Source organism: Theobroma umbraticum, unplaced genomic scaffold, assembly GCF_002168275.2.
Source record: "Theobroma umbraticum cultivar Fairchild unplaced genomic scaffold, ASM216827v3 scaffold_67.0, whole genome shotgun sequence".
In the NCBI taxonomy this organism is placed as follows: Eukaryota; Viridiplantae; Streptophyta; class Magnoliopsida; order Malvales; family Malvaceae; genus Theobroma; species Theobroma umbraticum.
The window spans coordinates 8,948,985-8,967,172 of record NW_018397262.1 but is presented as its reverse complement, the minus strand read 5'-3'; the positions used below and the strand labels follow the sequence as shown (position 1 = coordinate 8,967,172).

At 37.3% G+C, this 18,188-nt stretch overlaps 3 protein-coding genes across 3 annotated transcripts; all 3 read right to left on the bottom strand.

Moving 5' to 3' along the window:
* Positions 1-231: 231 nt before the first annotated feature.
* PEX5 (peroxin 5) lies at positions 232-7,483 on the bottom strand. Its single transcript, XM_021433193.2, is given in 16 exon segments — positions 232-693; positions 696-730; positions 805-899; positions 1,122-1,187; positions 1,756-1,980; positions 2,425-2,534; positions 2,624-2,708; positions 3,693-3,939; positions 4,064-4,254; positions 5,071-5,226; positions 5,384-5,506; positions 5,968-6,219; positions 6,366-6,559; positions 6,673-6,811; positions 6,915-7,037; positions 7,119-7,483. Coding segments are annotated over 16 exon segments (2,217 nt in total). The 5' UTR covers positions 7,242-7,483; the 3' UTR covers positions 232-640.
* A 245-nt stretch (positions 7,484-7,728) lies between these two features.
* LOC110420043 (COP9 signalosome complex subunit 6a-like) lies at positions 7,729-11,799 on the bottom strand. The gene is made up of 9 exons (XM_021433195.2): positions 11,395-11,799; positions 11,226-11,314; positions 10,672-10,765; positions 10,044-10,105; positions 9,868-9,946; positions 9,631-9,723; positions 9,110-9,210; positions 8,412-8,467; positions 7,729-8,250 (listed from the first exon to the last, which is right to left on the bottom strand). Exons 1-9 carry the CDS (start codon positions 11,702-11,704, stop codon positions 8,169-8,171), a joined length of 966 nt encoding a protein of 321 aa, XP_021288870.1. The 5' UTR covers positions 11,705-11,799; the 3' UTR covers positions 7,729-8,168.
* A 327-nt stretch (positions 11,800-12,126) lies between these two features.
* On the bottom strand, positions 12,127-14,963 carry LOC110420044 (Ribonuclease E inhibitor RraA/Dimethylmenaquinone methyltransferase). Its single transcript, XM_021433196.2, has 2 exons — positions 14,617-14,963; positions 12,127-12,967 (listed from the first exon to the last, which is right to left on the bottom strand). Exon 2 carries the CDS (start codon positions 12,958-12,960, stop codon positions 12,460-12,462), a length of 501 nt encoding a protein of 166 aa, XP_021288871.1. The 5' UTR covers positions 12,961-12,967; positions 14,617-14,963; the 3' UTR covers positions 12,127-12,459.
* Positions 14,964-18,188: the final 3,225 nt, after the last annotated feature.

Below are 18,188 nucleotides of genomic sequence, written 5' to 3'. Positions count from 1 at the left end.
CTGCGTTACCCAACCGTCTAACGAAACTAAATACAAATACACTTTTCAAAACACTACTGATCTGATCGCCAGTCTCACCCAAATGTTCGACCACAAAAACATCAGCATACACCAATCCGTCTATATCTAAAGGACTTCATTCAGAACCTGAAGAGGCCCCGGCTATCAAGGTTCATTCTGTCTATATCGCCAAAGAATTTCATTCATCTATCGAACAAAACAAAACAAGAGTTCCATTCAAATATATCTAAAGAATTGCATTTATAATCTGTAACATGGGGCGACCTTTTGCTTTTCCCGTCTTTCTCACCTATAACGAATATTTCTGCCTTGCTATGATCCCACATCTCAAATTATACTAATACCTTATTGCATGTTGCTGACGCATAATACAACTACTTATTCCCCAAATCCCATCAACCCGTTTCTATTTACCAACTCCCAAGTTACAACTCCCCCAAGTTTCCAACACATGCACATTTATCTCAACTTGTCCAAGAGGATGTACCAGCACGGCTCTGGCTGCTGCCAGGGGGGCATGAGCATGATCAGCATCTGCTTTTAATAGATTTTAGACAGTAACATTGGCCCTTGTTCCAGTTATGAGCCCATAATTCATCCACCACTTTAAAAATAACAATTACATTCTCAAATTATAGAGGAAACTCTTCTGTAAAAGCTCTAGATTCCTGAATCACAAGCTTCCAGCATGTCATTCCTAGAAGCACAGCTGCAGAAGGAAAAAGAGATGCGTAAGTGGTCGTTGGCATGTATTAGACCATAAATTCTCTAATTCAGGGTTACCTTAATGATATTCTAAGATATTGCCATGCATTATCAGCCTTGGGGTTCATTGCGAGTGCTCTAACATAATAACGGATTGAGTCCTCATACATACCCTGGATGCAAATTTGTTTACATATTTGATTAAATCAAACTGCAGTGTTGCCCTCACCCAAGAAAAGAGGGACAAAGAAGACAGGTGACATCCATATCTTTCTACTAAATTACTATTATGTGATTAATCAACTTATAGGTAAAATTTAGTGATTGACAATGATATTCAACTATCAACAATACCCATGAATACCATGACGAGAGCACTGCAGCATTTAACTAACCTGGTTGGCATAACTGATACCCATGTTTGCCCAAGCTCGAACATAGTTAGGCTTCAAATCTAATGCCTGAAGATCCAAAGATAAACCAAAATAACAAAGTCAATAGATCTGAGAAGACGAAAGGCCCCAAATAGAAAGGGAAGTTGATCATCAGGGAATTTTAGACACAGAAGCTCAGTAGCAGAGGGTAAACAGATTCAGCAGCATAGAAGATCTAAAAGCACAAAAACCTAGTTTGAAAGAGATGATGATCAAGAATAAATTTAAATTGAGAAAACACCTAACCAAACCATTTATCAACTAATAGCTTCGACAGATCAAATAAAAAATTCCACTAAGAAGAGCTGAATAGAAGAGAGAATTTGTTTTTGAAGTGTAACTAGGTGCAACATGATACTTGGAGAATATTTTTTGCAGCCTTAGGTAATAGAGATGGATCAATCAAATAACGAACAGAATTCAATTTTTCTTCAGGCCTTAGGTAATATGTCTAATGATGGGCCATCTAAATTTAGAGTAGGGAAACATCTAAATTTTCAAATATAATCCAAAAATCAAACTAAAATTCACAACCCTAACAATATAATTGATCATTGGCCCATCACCATTTAAAGGGTGATTATGAAGGGATTACCTGCTGATAAGCTAATATTGCATCAGCACTCTGCACACTGTTGGCTTGTGTTGCACCCAGCTTGTTCCAGAGAGAGTAATCGTTAGGTTGAAGTTTCAAAGCAGTTTTGAAAGATGCAATAGCCTTATCATATTCTCTCGACAAATTGTATAGAACACCAAGGACTACATGTACATCAGCATCCTCAGGAGACATCTGAGCAGCTTCATTGAATAATCTAGCAACCTGTATGACAGACAAGGCTTTAATGGACACCAGAATAGAATAAAAACTTTCGAAAATGTCTTATATCATGGAGGAGGAAAAAAAAGGTGGGAGGGGAAAGGGGGGGGGGGGGGGGGAGAGAGAGAGAAGTATAACTGTTAAACATAAGCAAATACATCTATGATTCTCGTAGTCTTCAGGAAACTTGTCCCCTGTTGCCTTAACTGAATTTTGTAACTCAAATCCAAAATGTTATCACTGCAGACATGGAATTCATCTACACAAAGACACTCTTGTAATCCACAGCACAAGCCAAGTTTTGCATTGTAATGATAGTCACCCAAACGAACATTAACTGAAGAAGCTTAGACTCAAACTAGATTGCCATTTCAAGGCATCATTCCAAAGGACAAAGACAAAAAAAAAAAGGAAACAAAGAAAGATTTACACCAATAGTGCACTTACATCAGCATAATACAAAGAATCCGCAAGCTCTGGTGGCGCAAGAGTCCCATACTTTGGGTGATGACGTAACCATCCATACAGATACTTTAAAGCAGCTGCCTGCTCCAATTCTGAATATTTTAAGCAGCATTATTTGTTTGACACTCCTCAAAAATTTTAACTTCATCACTTCCAAATAAAGGGACAAGCAATCACTAACCATTTGTATGACTCACACCAAGAGCAAGAAGCACTTCCAGATTGGTAGGATCCGCCTCCTGGGCACGCATCATTGCTGCAATAGCCTGAACAGATATCGATTCAGCTCATTACATTTTTTTCCTAAAAGTCGCATTTTCTGGACCCTAAACAAGATGACCCAAAAAAGGGAAAAAAAAGAAAAACTTCAAGTGCATGAACAAAGAAAAATAAAAATTTAAATGGGTCTCATATAATCCATAAAAATTTCAAGACAATGACAAGCACACACATTCATCCTTCATTGCAGGTCAAGGGCCTGACATAAACATAGTTTAAGATAGAACCCCAGCCATTCAAATATGAGAGTATTGAATTTAATTCTACCAAATTCTCCCATGGTTCAGAAACAAAATATTAACATATAGTCATAGACCGGCAGTTGATATGCAACAAATTGTTATAGAGTAGATCCAGAACAGACAGCAGCATGGCAGAGAGTGCAGCCTCCCGATCTTGGTACTCAGACTGAAACCTCATGCCACTCATGATATACATGATGACATCATATTGCAAACTTAGTTAGATGTCTGAACAAACTATATCCCTTCTTCCACCAAAAATTCCCATAAATAAGAAATGAACATTGCAGGTTACACCAATGACGCTAAATTAAGCCATCAAATTAAAAAAAAATGCAGTGAGACAAGAAAATAGATGCTGCATGTTAAATGAATACCTTGCTTCCTATGTCAAACCAGTGATTTTTCTGTTTCCTAAAATATGATGGCATTCATGACGCCTAAGACAAGATTCAAAATGAGTTCGATTCACGTCAAATTAAAAAGGTATTTAGACGACCTTGCCAGGCAAAGAATTATATAACTGAAGATGCTGGAACAGATGGCTGAAGTAGACAAGCAGTCATATCTCTTAACAGAAATCCTTGTAGTATTAAAGCAATAGAAACCAACAACATTTGCTTCTGTCGTAACAATATGCACAAACTATCCAACCCTATGTACCCAAATAAAAAAAAAAAAGAGAGAAAAAATATCCAGCTCTTAACAAACTAGAGTGACGAGAATTACCTGTTGATCATCATCATTCTCTGCATGGGTTATTCCAAGCAACCTCCAACCTTCAGCATTCTCAGGATTTTTCATAACTTCAGCCTCTAAAGCAAGCACTGCTTCACTCAAAAGCCCTTTTCTGAATAGCTCTTGACCTTCTTTTAAGGGATTTGGATGACCAACATATGGATTCATATCAGAAAATACATAGACACCCCTTGAAGCATCTGACCGCTGCTTAGCAGCTACTTGCTCATTAAGGAACCTACAAGTTCTCACCACGAACACATTCAAGAAGATATTTTGTGATTTAGATACAGACAGAACAAACAAATTAAAAGAAAGTTCAAACTTCAGAAAGTAATTTTCCTCAAGGTTAGCAGAGTTACTCATCATATGCATTTGCCCAGTTATCAGACGAACTATCTCCCAAAGCCCCTTCGCCAACTTGACGTCCAAATTCTTCTGCCCAGTCATCAACATGCAACTTTGAGAATTCATTGACCCATTGATCATCTACAGGCTCTTGCTCACGTTCAGTGGCAAACTCATTGACCCATTGGGCTGGTCCATGGGAAACCTAAGAACCATCAAATCAAGTAGAACATTCCATAAAATGAAGAAAATTGATTATTTCATATAAAACAAATGGTTCAGATGGTTTAAGAGCTTCAATATATATACATATATATATACACACACACATATATATATAGTACTAGGCAGAATCATCAGTCATAGTTTGCTTCCTGAATTACCATACATAATCAAAAGACTCTAGTTCTTCTCAAACATTAGCAAACTAATTGGCCATTAGGTCAGATCCAAGAAAACCAAAGAACCACCAAAGAGATTAGCAGATTCTGTTAAATAAGGAAATTTGATTGCTTCATATGATATTAAGACATTTCAAGTTGGTTTAAAAATCTTGATAAAAATAGTATTACAAAAATCATTGGTCACAGTTTGTTTCATAACTTATTACACATAATCAACAGCCTCTTGCTGCACAATTCAATATGGATAATTATCATCAGTCAGAGTCGTTGTCCTAGAATTAGAAATATAGATATAGTACTAAAAAAACCACCATTATTGTGGAGATTCTCAAATTATCAAACCCTTGTTTCAACTGCCTAAGGCTGGTGATATTAATCCCATTTTACTCTAGGAAAGACAAAGAGCAAGAAGAGACAGAGGCAAGCATTAAAAGGATTTCATCAACTGATTAACGGGTTCATATCAATCTAGCTTTCACTACATATTTAATCGGTGCTTTATGTATAAGCAGTAAACATGTCAAGCGACACCAAAACACGCGAGCTTGACTTCAAAAATGCAAAACAAGAAGAAACAAACATTCAACTTTCTAAGCTTTCACTGAATCTCTACTTGCCTCATCATGAACAAACTCATCAGCCCAAGAAGCACCTCCATTGAACTGTTGTTGATATTCTGTTGCCCAGCTCCCTGATGCTGGTTTGACTTGATTATCATGAATAATAAGTTCACCACGACTCATCTTTGACACAAATTGAAGAAACTTTGAATTCTGCATGCCCCAAAAACATACATAACATAACATAAGTGCATAAACTCACACACCTAAGTAAAGATAGTTGACTGCTAAATCATGCACAGCAATGATGATATTATTAAGAGCTATCTTGAGAAATTTGCATATATTTAGTCAGCCAGTTATACATAACCTGAAATTTAGGATCATCATTTTGAGAGAGTGTACGTGCAAGCATACGAGTCTGCTCAATTGCAGCCAAGTTTGCGATATTCCCCCCTCTCATTTGATCTGCTAATGTCAACTGGGCTTGTTCCTGTATGTAGTAGTTGATTAATCGTATTATAAAAGTAAAGCAGGTTAAAGACAAGGCACACATAGAGAATACTAGAAGCACAAGATAGTAAGAGATAGATAAGAAAGCCAAAGTCAAATTGGAACTTATATCCATCTTCAATAGCACAAAAAAAAAATAGAAAAATTGTTAGAAAGATAAGAAATAGGATAGCTAAATGATGAAGACCATCAAGTGTTTGATAGTAATTGCCAGCAATATACCAGTTTATGAGAGAACAAAAGTTTTATGAGAGAACAAAATTTTCAATTTGGTTATTACAAGAACCTACGCATCAACTTCACTTTAAAAAACAAGTTTTATTTTGCTAGAAAAATGGATCCATGCAGTCAAGCAAGCAGCAACTGGTAGCTTATCATCCACTGTACTCTAAAGATTAATAATCATTGTCCATTTTATGTAAAGGAGATGGTGCTCCCTACCTGCTCAAATTCAGAGGCCCAACCACCAGCACCATGCTGTTGTTCAAATGAGTGAGCCCAAGCATCAGGATCACCATGTTGTGCTCTATGTTGGCTGAATTCAGTTACCCATCCATCTGCAGCATGAGCACCAGGCTTCAGGATTCCTTGGGATTCATTCCAGTAGTCCTCCAGCTCTCTAAATCTCCCAGGCATGGGTCCCTTGGCATGGATATCACTGTCTATTTCTAAGGAACTCAAGAGCGCATTTACCTGGAAAATGAAGTTTTGGAAGATTCAGAAGTGAGCAAAAGACATAATACCAACCAATGAGATACAAGAAATTAAGTGTCAAATCCAAAGTGTAATTTTATAACAGATAACACTACGTAGCTCTCATCAAACAAAGGACAGCCAACCTGAGCATTAATAAATTCTTCACTCTTATCAGCAAAAAAGTGCCGGGCCATTATGCTGCTACGATCACGTATGCACTGTTTATCACCTTGAGATAATCCTAACAGCGGCAGTGCAGTGGGATGTAAAGGAATTCCACTGCGGCTACTGTCAACAAATGAGTGTAGAAAGCTTGACAGCACCCTTTGAGGTGGTCCTGGATATTAGTCAATAGCACTTGTGTTACTAGAATATTAGATTTTGTTTTCTTTTCCGCCGAATAAAATGGAAAGAGATTAGAACAGTAACGAAGATGGAAGGGTAGAATACCATCGAGAGTGGGCTGAATTGGGGGAGTCGGTGCAGCAGTGTAAACGCGGTCGAGGTGAGTTTGACGCTGTATCTCGTCCCATGCATCTGCGAGTCCATTGTCATCGGCAGTGCGGAAGCCCCTGATGAAGTCAGAACCCTGAAGGTATTTTTTTAGGAAAAAAAAAAAGAAAGAAAAGAGTCAGCGGAAATTTGCAACTTAAATTAGAAAATTTTATAAATATTAAAACGTGAAGAGGAACCTGAGCGTTAGATTGGAGAAAGGGGTGGTCGAGCTCAGAGCCAGGAAGAGCAGCAACAGGATCATCGTAGAATTGGGTGTGGGAAGTGGCAGCTGCTGCGTTAGGAATCTCCTTGAGTCTCTCCTGCTTATACATATATTGAAATTAATATAAAAGAAGAGAGGAATAATAATAATAATAATAATAACAATACAGAAAAAAGACCTGGGTCTTGGAAGAGGAGCCGACAAGAGCGTTGGCGAGAGCACCTAGAGGATTAGAGGAAGAGGAAGAAGACCCAGGAACGGCGCAAGCAGCTCCTCCTGTTACCAGATCACGCATCGACATCCCTTTTTCCCCTGATAGAGGGAATATTTGTTTAAGAGGAAAGAAAGAAAGAAATAGAAGGGTTAAGGTGAGAGACGAGCTCCGTCCACGGAACCAGCGGTTGCCGTGTCAACTGGCTCGCCTCTCCCCTCCTCTAATTTATTTTATTTTATGTAAAAGTTTAATAATTACGTAATACAATTTATTTATTTTTAATATTAATTAGGGTGGTGCTTGTTTGCAATACAAGCATTCCGATGAATTGCTGCTAATACTACTAGAGTCCTTTTCCTCTGTTTCTCTTCACACACTTTTAGGCAAAATGTTGCCCCAGGTCAATGTGATCACGTCTCCAGCCTCTCTTACTAATGGACATGGTCGGGCGAGCCCATTGTACAACCCCCTCAGCCCTTCCTTTTACCAGACTTTATGAAATCCACAAAAGCCCATTATCATTTCCCTTATCTTGGTTGACTTGACAATACCATTCATTCTTATCACATAAATAGATGCTCAAGGAAACATATATTTCTCATTCCACACACTCTTCCCACCTTGATAGTTGCATATATTTCACAATACATAATCAGCAAGAAATAAAGCTCCCTTCATTAATTCAACACCATAAATGCATTATACAAAATATGCACCACTTGGAACTTGGAACTTGGAACGTCCCTCCCTATAGATTAACAACAACTACTACTACAACTACTACTTAAATTAGCTTACACTTTCAAACACTGCAAACACAAACACCATCACCAATCTCTCCACCCATAAATCTAAATTACTAATAAATAATAACAACAAAAGGCATACCATCTATCTCTCTCAATCAATTCAACCCCCCCTTCCCCCCTTCCCATCAGAAGCACCTATGTGCTATGCACAACACAATGTAACAAAACAGTTGCGCCCACGAGGGTCCTTCAAAATTGGCAACATTCAGATGAAAGCAGTCCGCCCACCCCTTCGACTATGCCTATCATATGCAGTGTTGAATTTGTCGACTAGCTCATTCATTGTGCTGCAAAACAAATATATATGTAAGAAGAAGAACAACAATAACGGGGAGGAAGAGGGATATCACTTTAGCAATATTATGCATATCTAATCTAATAAAGCACCCAAAACAGAACACGATAAACCCATCACTTCCTTACACCAAAAGCATACCAAAACACTTACCTTGAGCAGTTAGTGAACATTGCAAGATAAGTAATCAATAACGTGTCATTATATTCCTGTGAATATTAAAAAAGTCAAAAAAAAAGAGTATGTCAGTGCTTAAATCAATCAAAGGGTGAAAATTCAGCTTAGTCATTTAATTCATCTCCGGATTAAAGATAAATAGGCCAATCCTCAAAAAGAAACAATCACCAAATCCATAAGAATGCAAATATTTAAAGTAGGAACCAATTAAACCTATACCACTATATTATATGCAGATTATGCGAATTTTTAAAGTGCAGAGATCTACATTTCTATTTCCAACACACATTCGCTAACTAGCATGACAAATATCTTTGGTTTGTTACTATGGCATCATAAAGCAACAACCATCCTCTTCAAGTCTTTCTAACAAGCTGTCATCAAACACCAGTTTTAGTAGATCCCAGTACCATAATATGATCTTCACATATGGAATTTGGTGGCCACAAGAACTGGTACTTTGGCATTGACAAGTTGAGGGCATGGTTGACATTTTGAAATACCACAACAAAAAGTAGGCTAGAAAACCCAAATCATCCCCAGAAGAAGAGATAGAGAACAGCTCAACCTTCTTACCACAGTTAACTGTCTTAATCAATACTATGGGTAATTGCACAGCTACCCATTTTTAGACTACACAAAATAAAAAAAATAAAAAAATAAAAAAAGCTCACCATCAGAAAGTCATCTTGAAATTTTTCTGATTCAATGGCAGGTAACCTTCTGAGGAGGCTTGATACTTGCCTTAATAGTGAATTTTCACAAGGAATATCACCTGAATATAGGGAACAAATTCTATTAATATTGATTCATGTCCTTCTGATCCACAATAGCCCAAACAATAGTGAAACTTTGTCATGGCATAACCTTTAAAAGTAATATATACAACATCCAATGGCAAATCAGAAATGACTGATCAAAAGTCATAAAGACAATAAAAAATGGTAACATCTATAACTATAAACAATGCAGGACAATTTATTAAATCTAGGCTCCAAAACTTATAGACAAAATGGAAAGTTATAACTTAAGATGCTTAATTTGAAGTATTTCCCACGTCTGGAGCTTTTATCTACACTCTAAACTATAAATATAGGTTTCTTTCCTTGAAGAGAAGTCGAACGACCTTTCAAATGTTCACAAGCATTCTGAATGAATTAAATTTGTATTAGATTCAGAAGGAATGGGCATATACCTTTTTGCATTCCAACAAGATAGTGATGAAGCACCCTGATTCTGCTATTCAACATCTTGATGGCACTATGTATACCAGTAAGATGAGCAGCCACTAGATGCAGGAAAAACACACAAAGACAGACAAAAACAATTCATTGGTAATCATCAAATACAGAAAATAAAAGGCTTCCATCAAATAGGAATTTCACTTCAACAGAAAATCCTAGGTAAAAGGAAGAGAATCAAGCAGGCTTACACTGAGTTGCTGCTGAACCTCCATCAGATGGCTTTAGATGGGCAACATGATCGACAGAGATCCTTTCTGCTTCAACTGTCTGTAAAGCCCAGAAAGAAAAATAAAAAGCAATCTCAGCTATGCCAGTTGGTGAAAATTAAAAGAAAACTGGGTAGAAAAGAATGAAAAGTATGAACCTCAATTGTGTAGCTTGAACGGACAAAAATAAGCTGCGGAATCCCATCTATGACGTGCAGCTCTTTTAAGTTGTAATGATCAACAACAAGAGAAATTGAAAATGTTATTGTCAAAGAATAATTAGGAACTGTAATGGTTATGACAATCACCTAAAACTTCAGAAAAGACAATATGAGAAAAGATTTTGAATGCGTGTGTGTGTGTGTGTTCATCTCCTTATCAGAATGCACAACAAGCATGTTGACTTCCATTAATAGGGATAAATATTATTGGTAACATTTTCTATTCAACACAAATGGTCAGAAATTACTTATGGGGCAAGAGGATGAATTGATCATTCCAAGATGATTTTATTTAATAAAAAAAAAGTTATCACAAGAGGACCAAATTAGCAAACAAAAAGAGTGCGTAAAAATCTCATGTTGTTGGCGAACAAAGCATTCTCCAACAATAATGAAACAATGAATCACATGGAAACCTGATCAACTGAACTCAACTAGTCTTTAAATCTTAACATATTGTATAATGTCACATAGCATACCTCCTTGCAAAAATTTAGAGTCAGAATAAGAGAGGATACGTATTGATTAATATAAGAGAATGCAATAAAGATAAAACGCTGCATACCACTTTCATAAATAGTGACCGGAAGATCTTTTTGGGCATGATTGATTGAAGGATTGAGAAGCACATAGAGTGGGCTTTCATTGATGTCCATCAACTGTAAAAAAGGAACAAGAGGATATTTTTATTCAAATGCATTACATAAAGAGGAAGATTCAATCAAGTATTGTAGTATCATGGTTCCTTTGGTAGGTAGACGTTATAAATAGAAATGGAAAGCATGTGAACTTGCTAAAATATTATCATTATATGTGAAGCTATCCCTTTTCTCTCATCATCCTCGCCCTCATCATCACAATATTCTCTATTAGATCAATCAAATACCACCACGCATCAAATTATCAATTATTGATATTAGATGTAATAATAATGGAGAAGCAATGCTTGCATTGCAGAATTGCAACAACAGTCACAGCCAAGAAATATGAGCAGAAAAGTGAGGCTTTCTAGCAATGCTGATCAAAGACAGATTCAGAATCTATTAAATACGTAATGTAGAGGATTAGAAAAGTGACAGCCCCAAGAAAGAAGAAGGGAGAAATGGTGGAGAAACATACGGCTTTATGGATGTACATATCGGATTCTTGGGCATCGCTCCCAGTGGAGTACCATCCAAGAATATAAAAGTTAGGGAAAACCTTCTTATCTGGAAAAGGAATAGACAGAGAAATATTATTCGAGGGACAAATAAACCAATAAAATAAAAAGAATGAAATAGAATCATACAAAGCTCTTGCTTCTTCTCAAGGAAGGGGCGGTCGAGGGAGTGGGTGGAGGGATCGTAAAGAAGCTCGAAGCTGTTAAAGATCTCGACGGTGCGACCCCTCTGGACCCCTATGACGCAACCGTAGACTCGAGGGGCTTGCTGATGATGTTCAACGCCGTTGGTGTTGTTGTTAATGACGGTGGCGGAGGAAGAGGTGGATGTGAGGGGAGGGTTCATCTGGGACTTGACACGAGTGTAGTGATCCGATATGTTTACGATTACAAGGGGATGCAGCTTGAAGGTTAGGCCACTGCTCGACGATGACGCCATTCTTTGCTTTTACTTTATGATGCTTCTGCTGCTATTGAATTTGATTTTAGCAATTGCCAGGGAAAGGGTTGGCTTGGAGAATCGCCTTTGTAATTGTATTTGTAGGCCTGCGGGTTGCTGCTACCAACCCATTGGATATTGAGCTCAAGTCCGCATTCTCAAACCACTTTTATGCTTAGGCTCAGCCCACCCAATAAATATAAATGGGCTAATCTCCCACCCGCTTGGTTGCTAGCCATCCTCATTCAGTAAGACATGGTTATCCCTTTTTTTTTTCCTTTGAAAGGTAGTCTGCCATGGTTATCTTGCCAAAAAACACACTGCCATTCCTTCATCTGCTCTCTTACAATACTAAATACCTAGCAGCTTGTTTGATGGAACCTAAAATTTGGCAAGCTCTTCATAAATAAATGCACAAGATAAGTACTAATGAAAGTACAATGCAGTCATAATTTAACACAGTTACATTGTATTTTATTGGTACATAAATACATTATATTTATCCTGCTTCCCATTTAGGATGCGTAACTTTGGTCCCCAATGAGGGGAATTTGTAATCTTAACCAAGAATTTGAAGTTCAATGAACATTGCACATTCAACAATACAACTGCAATTGTACCCATTGCTAAAACATGTTAAACAAGAAAAATCCCCATGTCCAACTTATTAGCCCATCCTTCTGACAACTTACATTCAGGATGATATCAGTGACTAACAACTCAGTCCCCCCCTTATTGCCTTGCTGGCTACCGCTTTAGATAGACAGTTCCATTTTTGAGATAAGAATGCCATCACTATCAGCATACAACCATTCCCCATCACGAATTAAGTTTCCTGCAATGCAAACTGGGACATGCTTGTCTCCAACAGCCTTTTTATTTGATTTCAGGGGATTAGATCCCAGTGCTCGCACGCCAATATCACATGCATTGATCTCATCCACATCTCTAATGCAGCCATTTACAACGATACCAGCCCACCCCATGTTTTGAGCTGACTGTGCCAAATTCCCTCCAACCAAAGCACATCTTGTGCTTCCCCCACCATCTATAACCAGAACTCTTCCTTCACCTCTGGTTTCAAGAAGCTGCCTTACCAACACATTGTCCTCAAACACCTTAAGTGTTACAATGGGTCCTGAGAATGCACGACGCTGACCATAGATCTTAAAGATTGGTTCTAGCGCACGCAGGTCACCACTTGCCAAAAGTGCTGTGTTTGAATCACAAGCCTCAGCAGTTGCAAAGGCAGCCATATGTTCCCTGCAGGGACAGGAATCGAAAAAGTCAGAAAGATGTCAACATAAATAACGACTGCACAAGGGAAGCTCATCTAGATTTTCTGCACTTTGAAATATTAAATACATATTTTAGGGCCTATTCAGTTTGTTTGCAGACTAAAACAATCAATGAATAAAAAATGGAGGCAAAGAAGAATCATAAATAATACATAAATTAACTACATTATAGAGCACATCCTTTAAACTCTTTCCCATGCTGTCATTGAGCACACAGCCAAAAAAGTTAAAAAGCAAAGCTGTCAAAACATAATTGTTGCTCCTCTTCAAATTCCCCCATCAACCCCAATCTTTCCTCCCTTTCATCTATAATTAGCAGCTAAGGCATCCTACTGAAGTAATTAGCAGAAACTCTGTACTCCAGATGGTAGAGCATTTGGTTTTTAAGCACCAACAAAAACAGACAGCCACAAAGTTCAGTATGTAGTGATGATCAATGCATTAGTCATATGCTTTATGTTGGCTTCAACAATACATAGTTGCATGTCTACTGTACCTCTTGCTGCTTGATGAACTGACTAAGCAATTGTAAAACTAAGGGCCTACGACAGTATCAGTTCACCCGACCATTTACAACATTAATGCCATGAGCAATATTTTCACTCGTCAATGAATGGTGCCGATCTAACATTATGGAAAAGGAGCAAAGGAATAAGCGACAATAGCTCAAAATTCAATACAGAAGAAAAAATTATGGCAATTTGTAACATCCAGGATAAACATTAGAGCAGAAGACAAGCCACAAAAAAAAAAAGACACGCCCATGCAAATATGCCAGCAAATTAATCCAATTACACCTTGAAATCAATGAGATCAAGTATATCATCAAGATTTTATGATATACCTGATAAACTCCAATGAAGTTTACCAAATTAAGAATCTGGTAAACATAATATTCTAAGGTAAGTACTTAGCCCTCATCGGAAAACGATCTCAAAAATAAGTGAGCTACAAAAAAGACATAAGCATTTTGTTTGCCAAACAGAAAAGATAGATCATTTAGGTACAGATTGTTGTTTACTTATTATTTGCTTTTTCATTTCAAAGCAAATTTGGATAAAAAAGAAAGATTTTTGAAAAAAAATAAAAATATAATCTTTCGTGAAAAACAAAATACGTGATCAAGATTAAATTGAAAAATCCAAATCAATATATTGAAAGACCTCATTCATAGATTTATCAATTTTGAAGTAATTTTATTGAAAATTATGAGAAAGTTGTCACTTTCAATAAATATTGATCAAATTTTTGTGTATAAATACTATTTTAATTAACTTTTTACATATTATTGTTCTTCTCGTTGAACTCTATCCATCTATCAACTTTAATTTTTAAAATTTATTTCTTATTTGATCCATCTTCAACTTGAACTAAAAGGAAAAAAAACCATTAGTGAATAAACAACGACAACGTAATATATAATATTCTAGGTCAGTCAGCAGTTTCAGTTAGCAGGCGATGTAAACAGCTAGTACTCGTATATATCGATCAGAAGGAGAAGACAAGCCAGCCAGCTGTGCTAAAACCTCTAAATCCAACTATAAATCGGGCTGAAGCATCATAAAACAGAAACAGATACGGAAGAAAGGTAGAGAATCAAATGAAGTTAATTACCAGTGTCAACGGGGCAGGGGGCGAGTGTCGAGAAAGAAGGCAACAGCAGACTTATCAGAATTTGCGCCCGGGTCTGACGAGGGGGCAGTTGGCAATTGGGGTCTAGGCTTCTCTTTTATGTGCCGCTGCTGATTTGCTTCATATGTATATGTTGACTCTATTCTGTAGGTAGAAGCCTGGGAAGCTGAAACAAGCAGACACAGAGGAATAGGATGGAAGAAGAAAAGCGGAAGATGATAGCTTCCTAGTTATCTGTGCCTCTCGCCGACATGTCTGCACTATCACTGGGAAACATCAGGTTGGGTTATCGTCTGGCCCAGAATATTTCTTTTGGGCCCATTTGCCGAAATACCAGATGGACCTCACTTAGCATAAGACAACCAGAGGCCTCGTTCCCTTTTCTCCTTCTTCTTGTTCTTGTCTAACGCAATTTTCCAAGCTTGAAATTGATTGTAACACATGGATTCGATGTTGAGAGCGACTTTATGTCGCGTGCTTTGAATTAGTACTTTTGTTTTCGTCCATTCACTATTAGTTTAAACCTTGGCCTGTTTTCTTGATACTCGCAAGACTGTATACCTAATCCAGCACAGCAGCCTCTGACACCCTTTGACTTGGTCGTATGTATGGTATAGAATGGCGGAAGCACCCCAGTTTGAGCTTCTTCTGCCGTCGCTTGTCTTGGTACATGTCCTCCAATTAAGCAAGATAGCATGAGAAAGACAAAGTAAGGACTGAAGCAAAGCATGAAGAAAAAAGGAGGTATTCACTAATTGCTCAAGTAATTGGAAAATGTAATGTAATGTAATCTAAAGCGTGACTTGATGTTTCCTTGGTTTGGACAAAGTAAGTGATTTGATTTTCATCCGTCCGGAGTAGCGTTGTTTAATGATATACCTAGGTAGCGTATGTATATTTGTAAATGATTTGGTAAAAGTATGTTATGACTTAAGAAAATAGACGACCACGCAACGCAACGCAACGCAACGCAACTGCTCTGAAGAAAATAGGGTATAATTTGTTGATGGAAGCTATCGCTTGCAAAATGTAAAAGAGAGAAAAAGCCTGAATTAAGTCACATACATATGGGTTGGTTGGTGGGTAGGTAGGTCTACGGATGAAAAAGATTTTGCCCGTAAAGCAGATGTGGTACTGCTGGTGTCTGCTAATTACACGCTCTTTTCCTTTTTGTTTAGTTTTCCTTTTTTTACTTTACCAATCAATCAGCTCACTGTTACAAGTGGAGCTGCAAAGTCTCCACTGCTTAGATCTCTCAAGATTCGGCTTTTTTTACTTATTTGTTGGGAGTTGATGGCCTTTGCTTTGAACACGGAAGCGAGCAATGTGAATGTGTATTATATACGTATAATACAATATTCTCTGGTGGCTCTAATTACCGCATCTATATATGATTCTGCTCTTGTATTTGAACCCTAAAAAAAAAAAGGTTAGAGTGAAATAGGCAAAGGTTGGTAGATAAATTAATGTTTGAGTTATGAAAGAAAAACCCTAGGTTGTGATAAATAGACATGGAGTGGCGTGCACATGTGGAAGAAATTAAAACGTCTTTTTTAAGCTAATTACCAAGCAAGTAGTATATATGATGACAGGGATAGGGAGGTTAGGACACGTTTTAGGAGAGCAAAAAGTTGTTTGTCACAAAAGTCAAATATTTGGGTCTCTGCTCTGCTCCACATTTATTTATCATACATGAACATTCAAATTTGAAATTGAAATTGAAATTTGATTTTTTAGTTCAATTAAATTCAACACCCGGCTGGCTTTGGTTTGGTGTGGGCCCATTACACACACTTTATTCATAACAAAACAAGAAAACCATAATCGAAACAAGGGAGGGACACATTAGCCTGGTTTCTTGGCGAGGATTCCGCTGTTTTCTACTCAAACGCTTTAGGTTTTTTAATCACATGCTCATCAACATGCTCCAATTCTAATATTGAATATTAATTTTACTAATTGAGTTAAAACCCGTCCACTGTACATGTCATTCCCAGAAAAACCATTGGATAATAATGTTATGGTATACTAGTAGTGTAAACAGTCAATTAGAAAAAGAGTCCCTCTCCCTCTGCCTCCGGTTTTCCATTAAAGAAACAAGCAAAACGAAAAAGGAGCCCCTGACAAGAGGAAGACGGTGAGCTCCGCTCGTGTGCAGTGCAAACTGACAAAAATAAATTAAAAGCACTGACCAACAATTTCATTTCAATTTGGCAGATAGCAATACCTTGATGAGATAAACAACTTGAGAGATCCAAAACCCTAGGCCCCGCGCCCCGCGCCTCACACCATCTTTTAATAAATGGATGCTATTACTATACCATTTTGAATGATACCCACTACTTTCCCATCAAATTATAATATTGTCTCTTCCCATTGCATATTTACATCCAATTCAAGGATTCTCTCGACGTTTCCTATTATTCCTCTTACTTTTGTATTCCTATAATGTTTCTTTCAATATCAATGATGTAACAATGAAGTGCAGGTTCATCTTAATACTACTAGCACCTTTCACCTAAACACCCATGTCTTCTTCTTCTTTTGTTTTAAATTTTGGATTTATCTTACCAAACCCTAGCTGCTGCCTGCCTGGATGGATAAATAGCTAGCTAGGTTTTTCATTTCCCATACTAATAATTCATTATTCAACCTTTCAACAGCTACCACTTATAGTATATATCTTGGATTCACAGTCCCTCAAATCTAGCCAGTTTACCCTCTCTCTCTCTCTCTCTTCCTTCTCTCTCTCTCTCTCTCTATTGATAACACAATTCAAAAGCAATAGTTAATTACTATTATAGTGAAGAATGCACCTCAAAGAGGTTGCACTTGCACTCAGAAAGTGAAAAAGTGGTTGTATTATTTACAACTAGCGAGTAACTTGATCCCTTTAATCACAAGCATATATAGCCCTAACCTTTTCAGGAAACAAATTAACTAATCAGCTGCTTTTTTTATTTTTTCTAACAAGAAGTAGAAGAAGAAGATATTATCCACATATCATGACAGACAGACAGCTATCAAAGAATAATTAACTAGGTATTTTACATTTTCACACTGCTTATATCCAAGAAGAACAAACAAATGACAATATTTAACTGCACAAGTAAAATAAAAATGGTTGGACTCCAATTCTTGATGCCATGTTTACTGTTTTGCTTGTGTTATTTATGGGATATGAATACGCACTGTCCATTTCTTGCTGACTGTAATTAATGCAGGATATTTCTTTTCTACCAACTTAAGCTCATTTATAGCCTTCTTACACTTGGTTGTAATTAATGGTTGAAGAGGCAAATGCCTTCTTCTCTCTTAACAAAAATAATAAAAAAAGGACTAAGTTTAGCCTAGGGCAAATTAAGAGTGTGTCCCAAATGGCCTGCTGCTCAGCTAGTGTCCTCTGCCCTGTTGGGTTAAAGAGTTACAGTTTTGTATTGAAGAAAGAAAATGAATTTGGAGTGTTTTTTGATTTTTGGAATCTTATACTACATAACTAAGAGATGGTAATTTAGAACCATGACTACTCCCCCTCTCATGGGACATTTGTATCT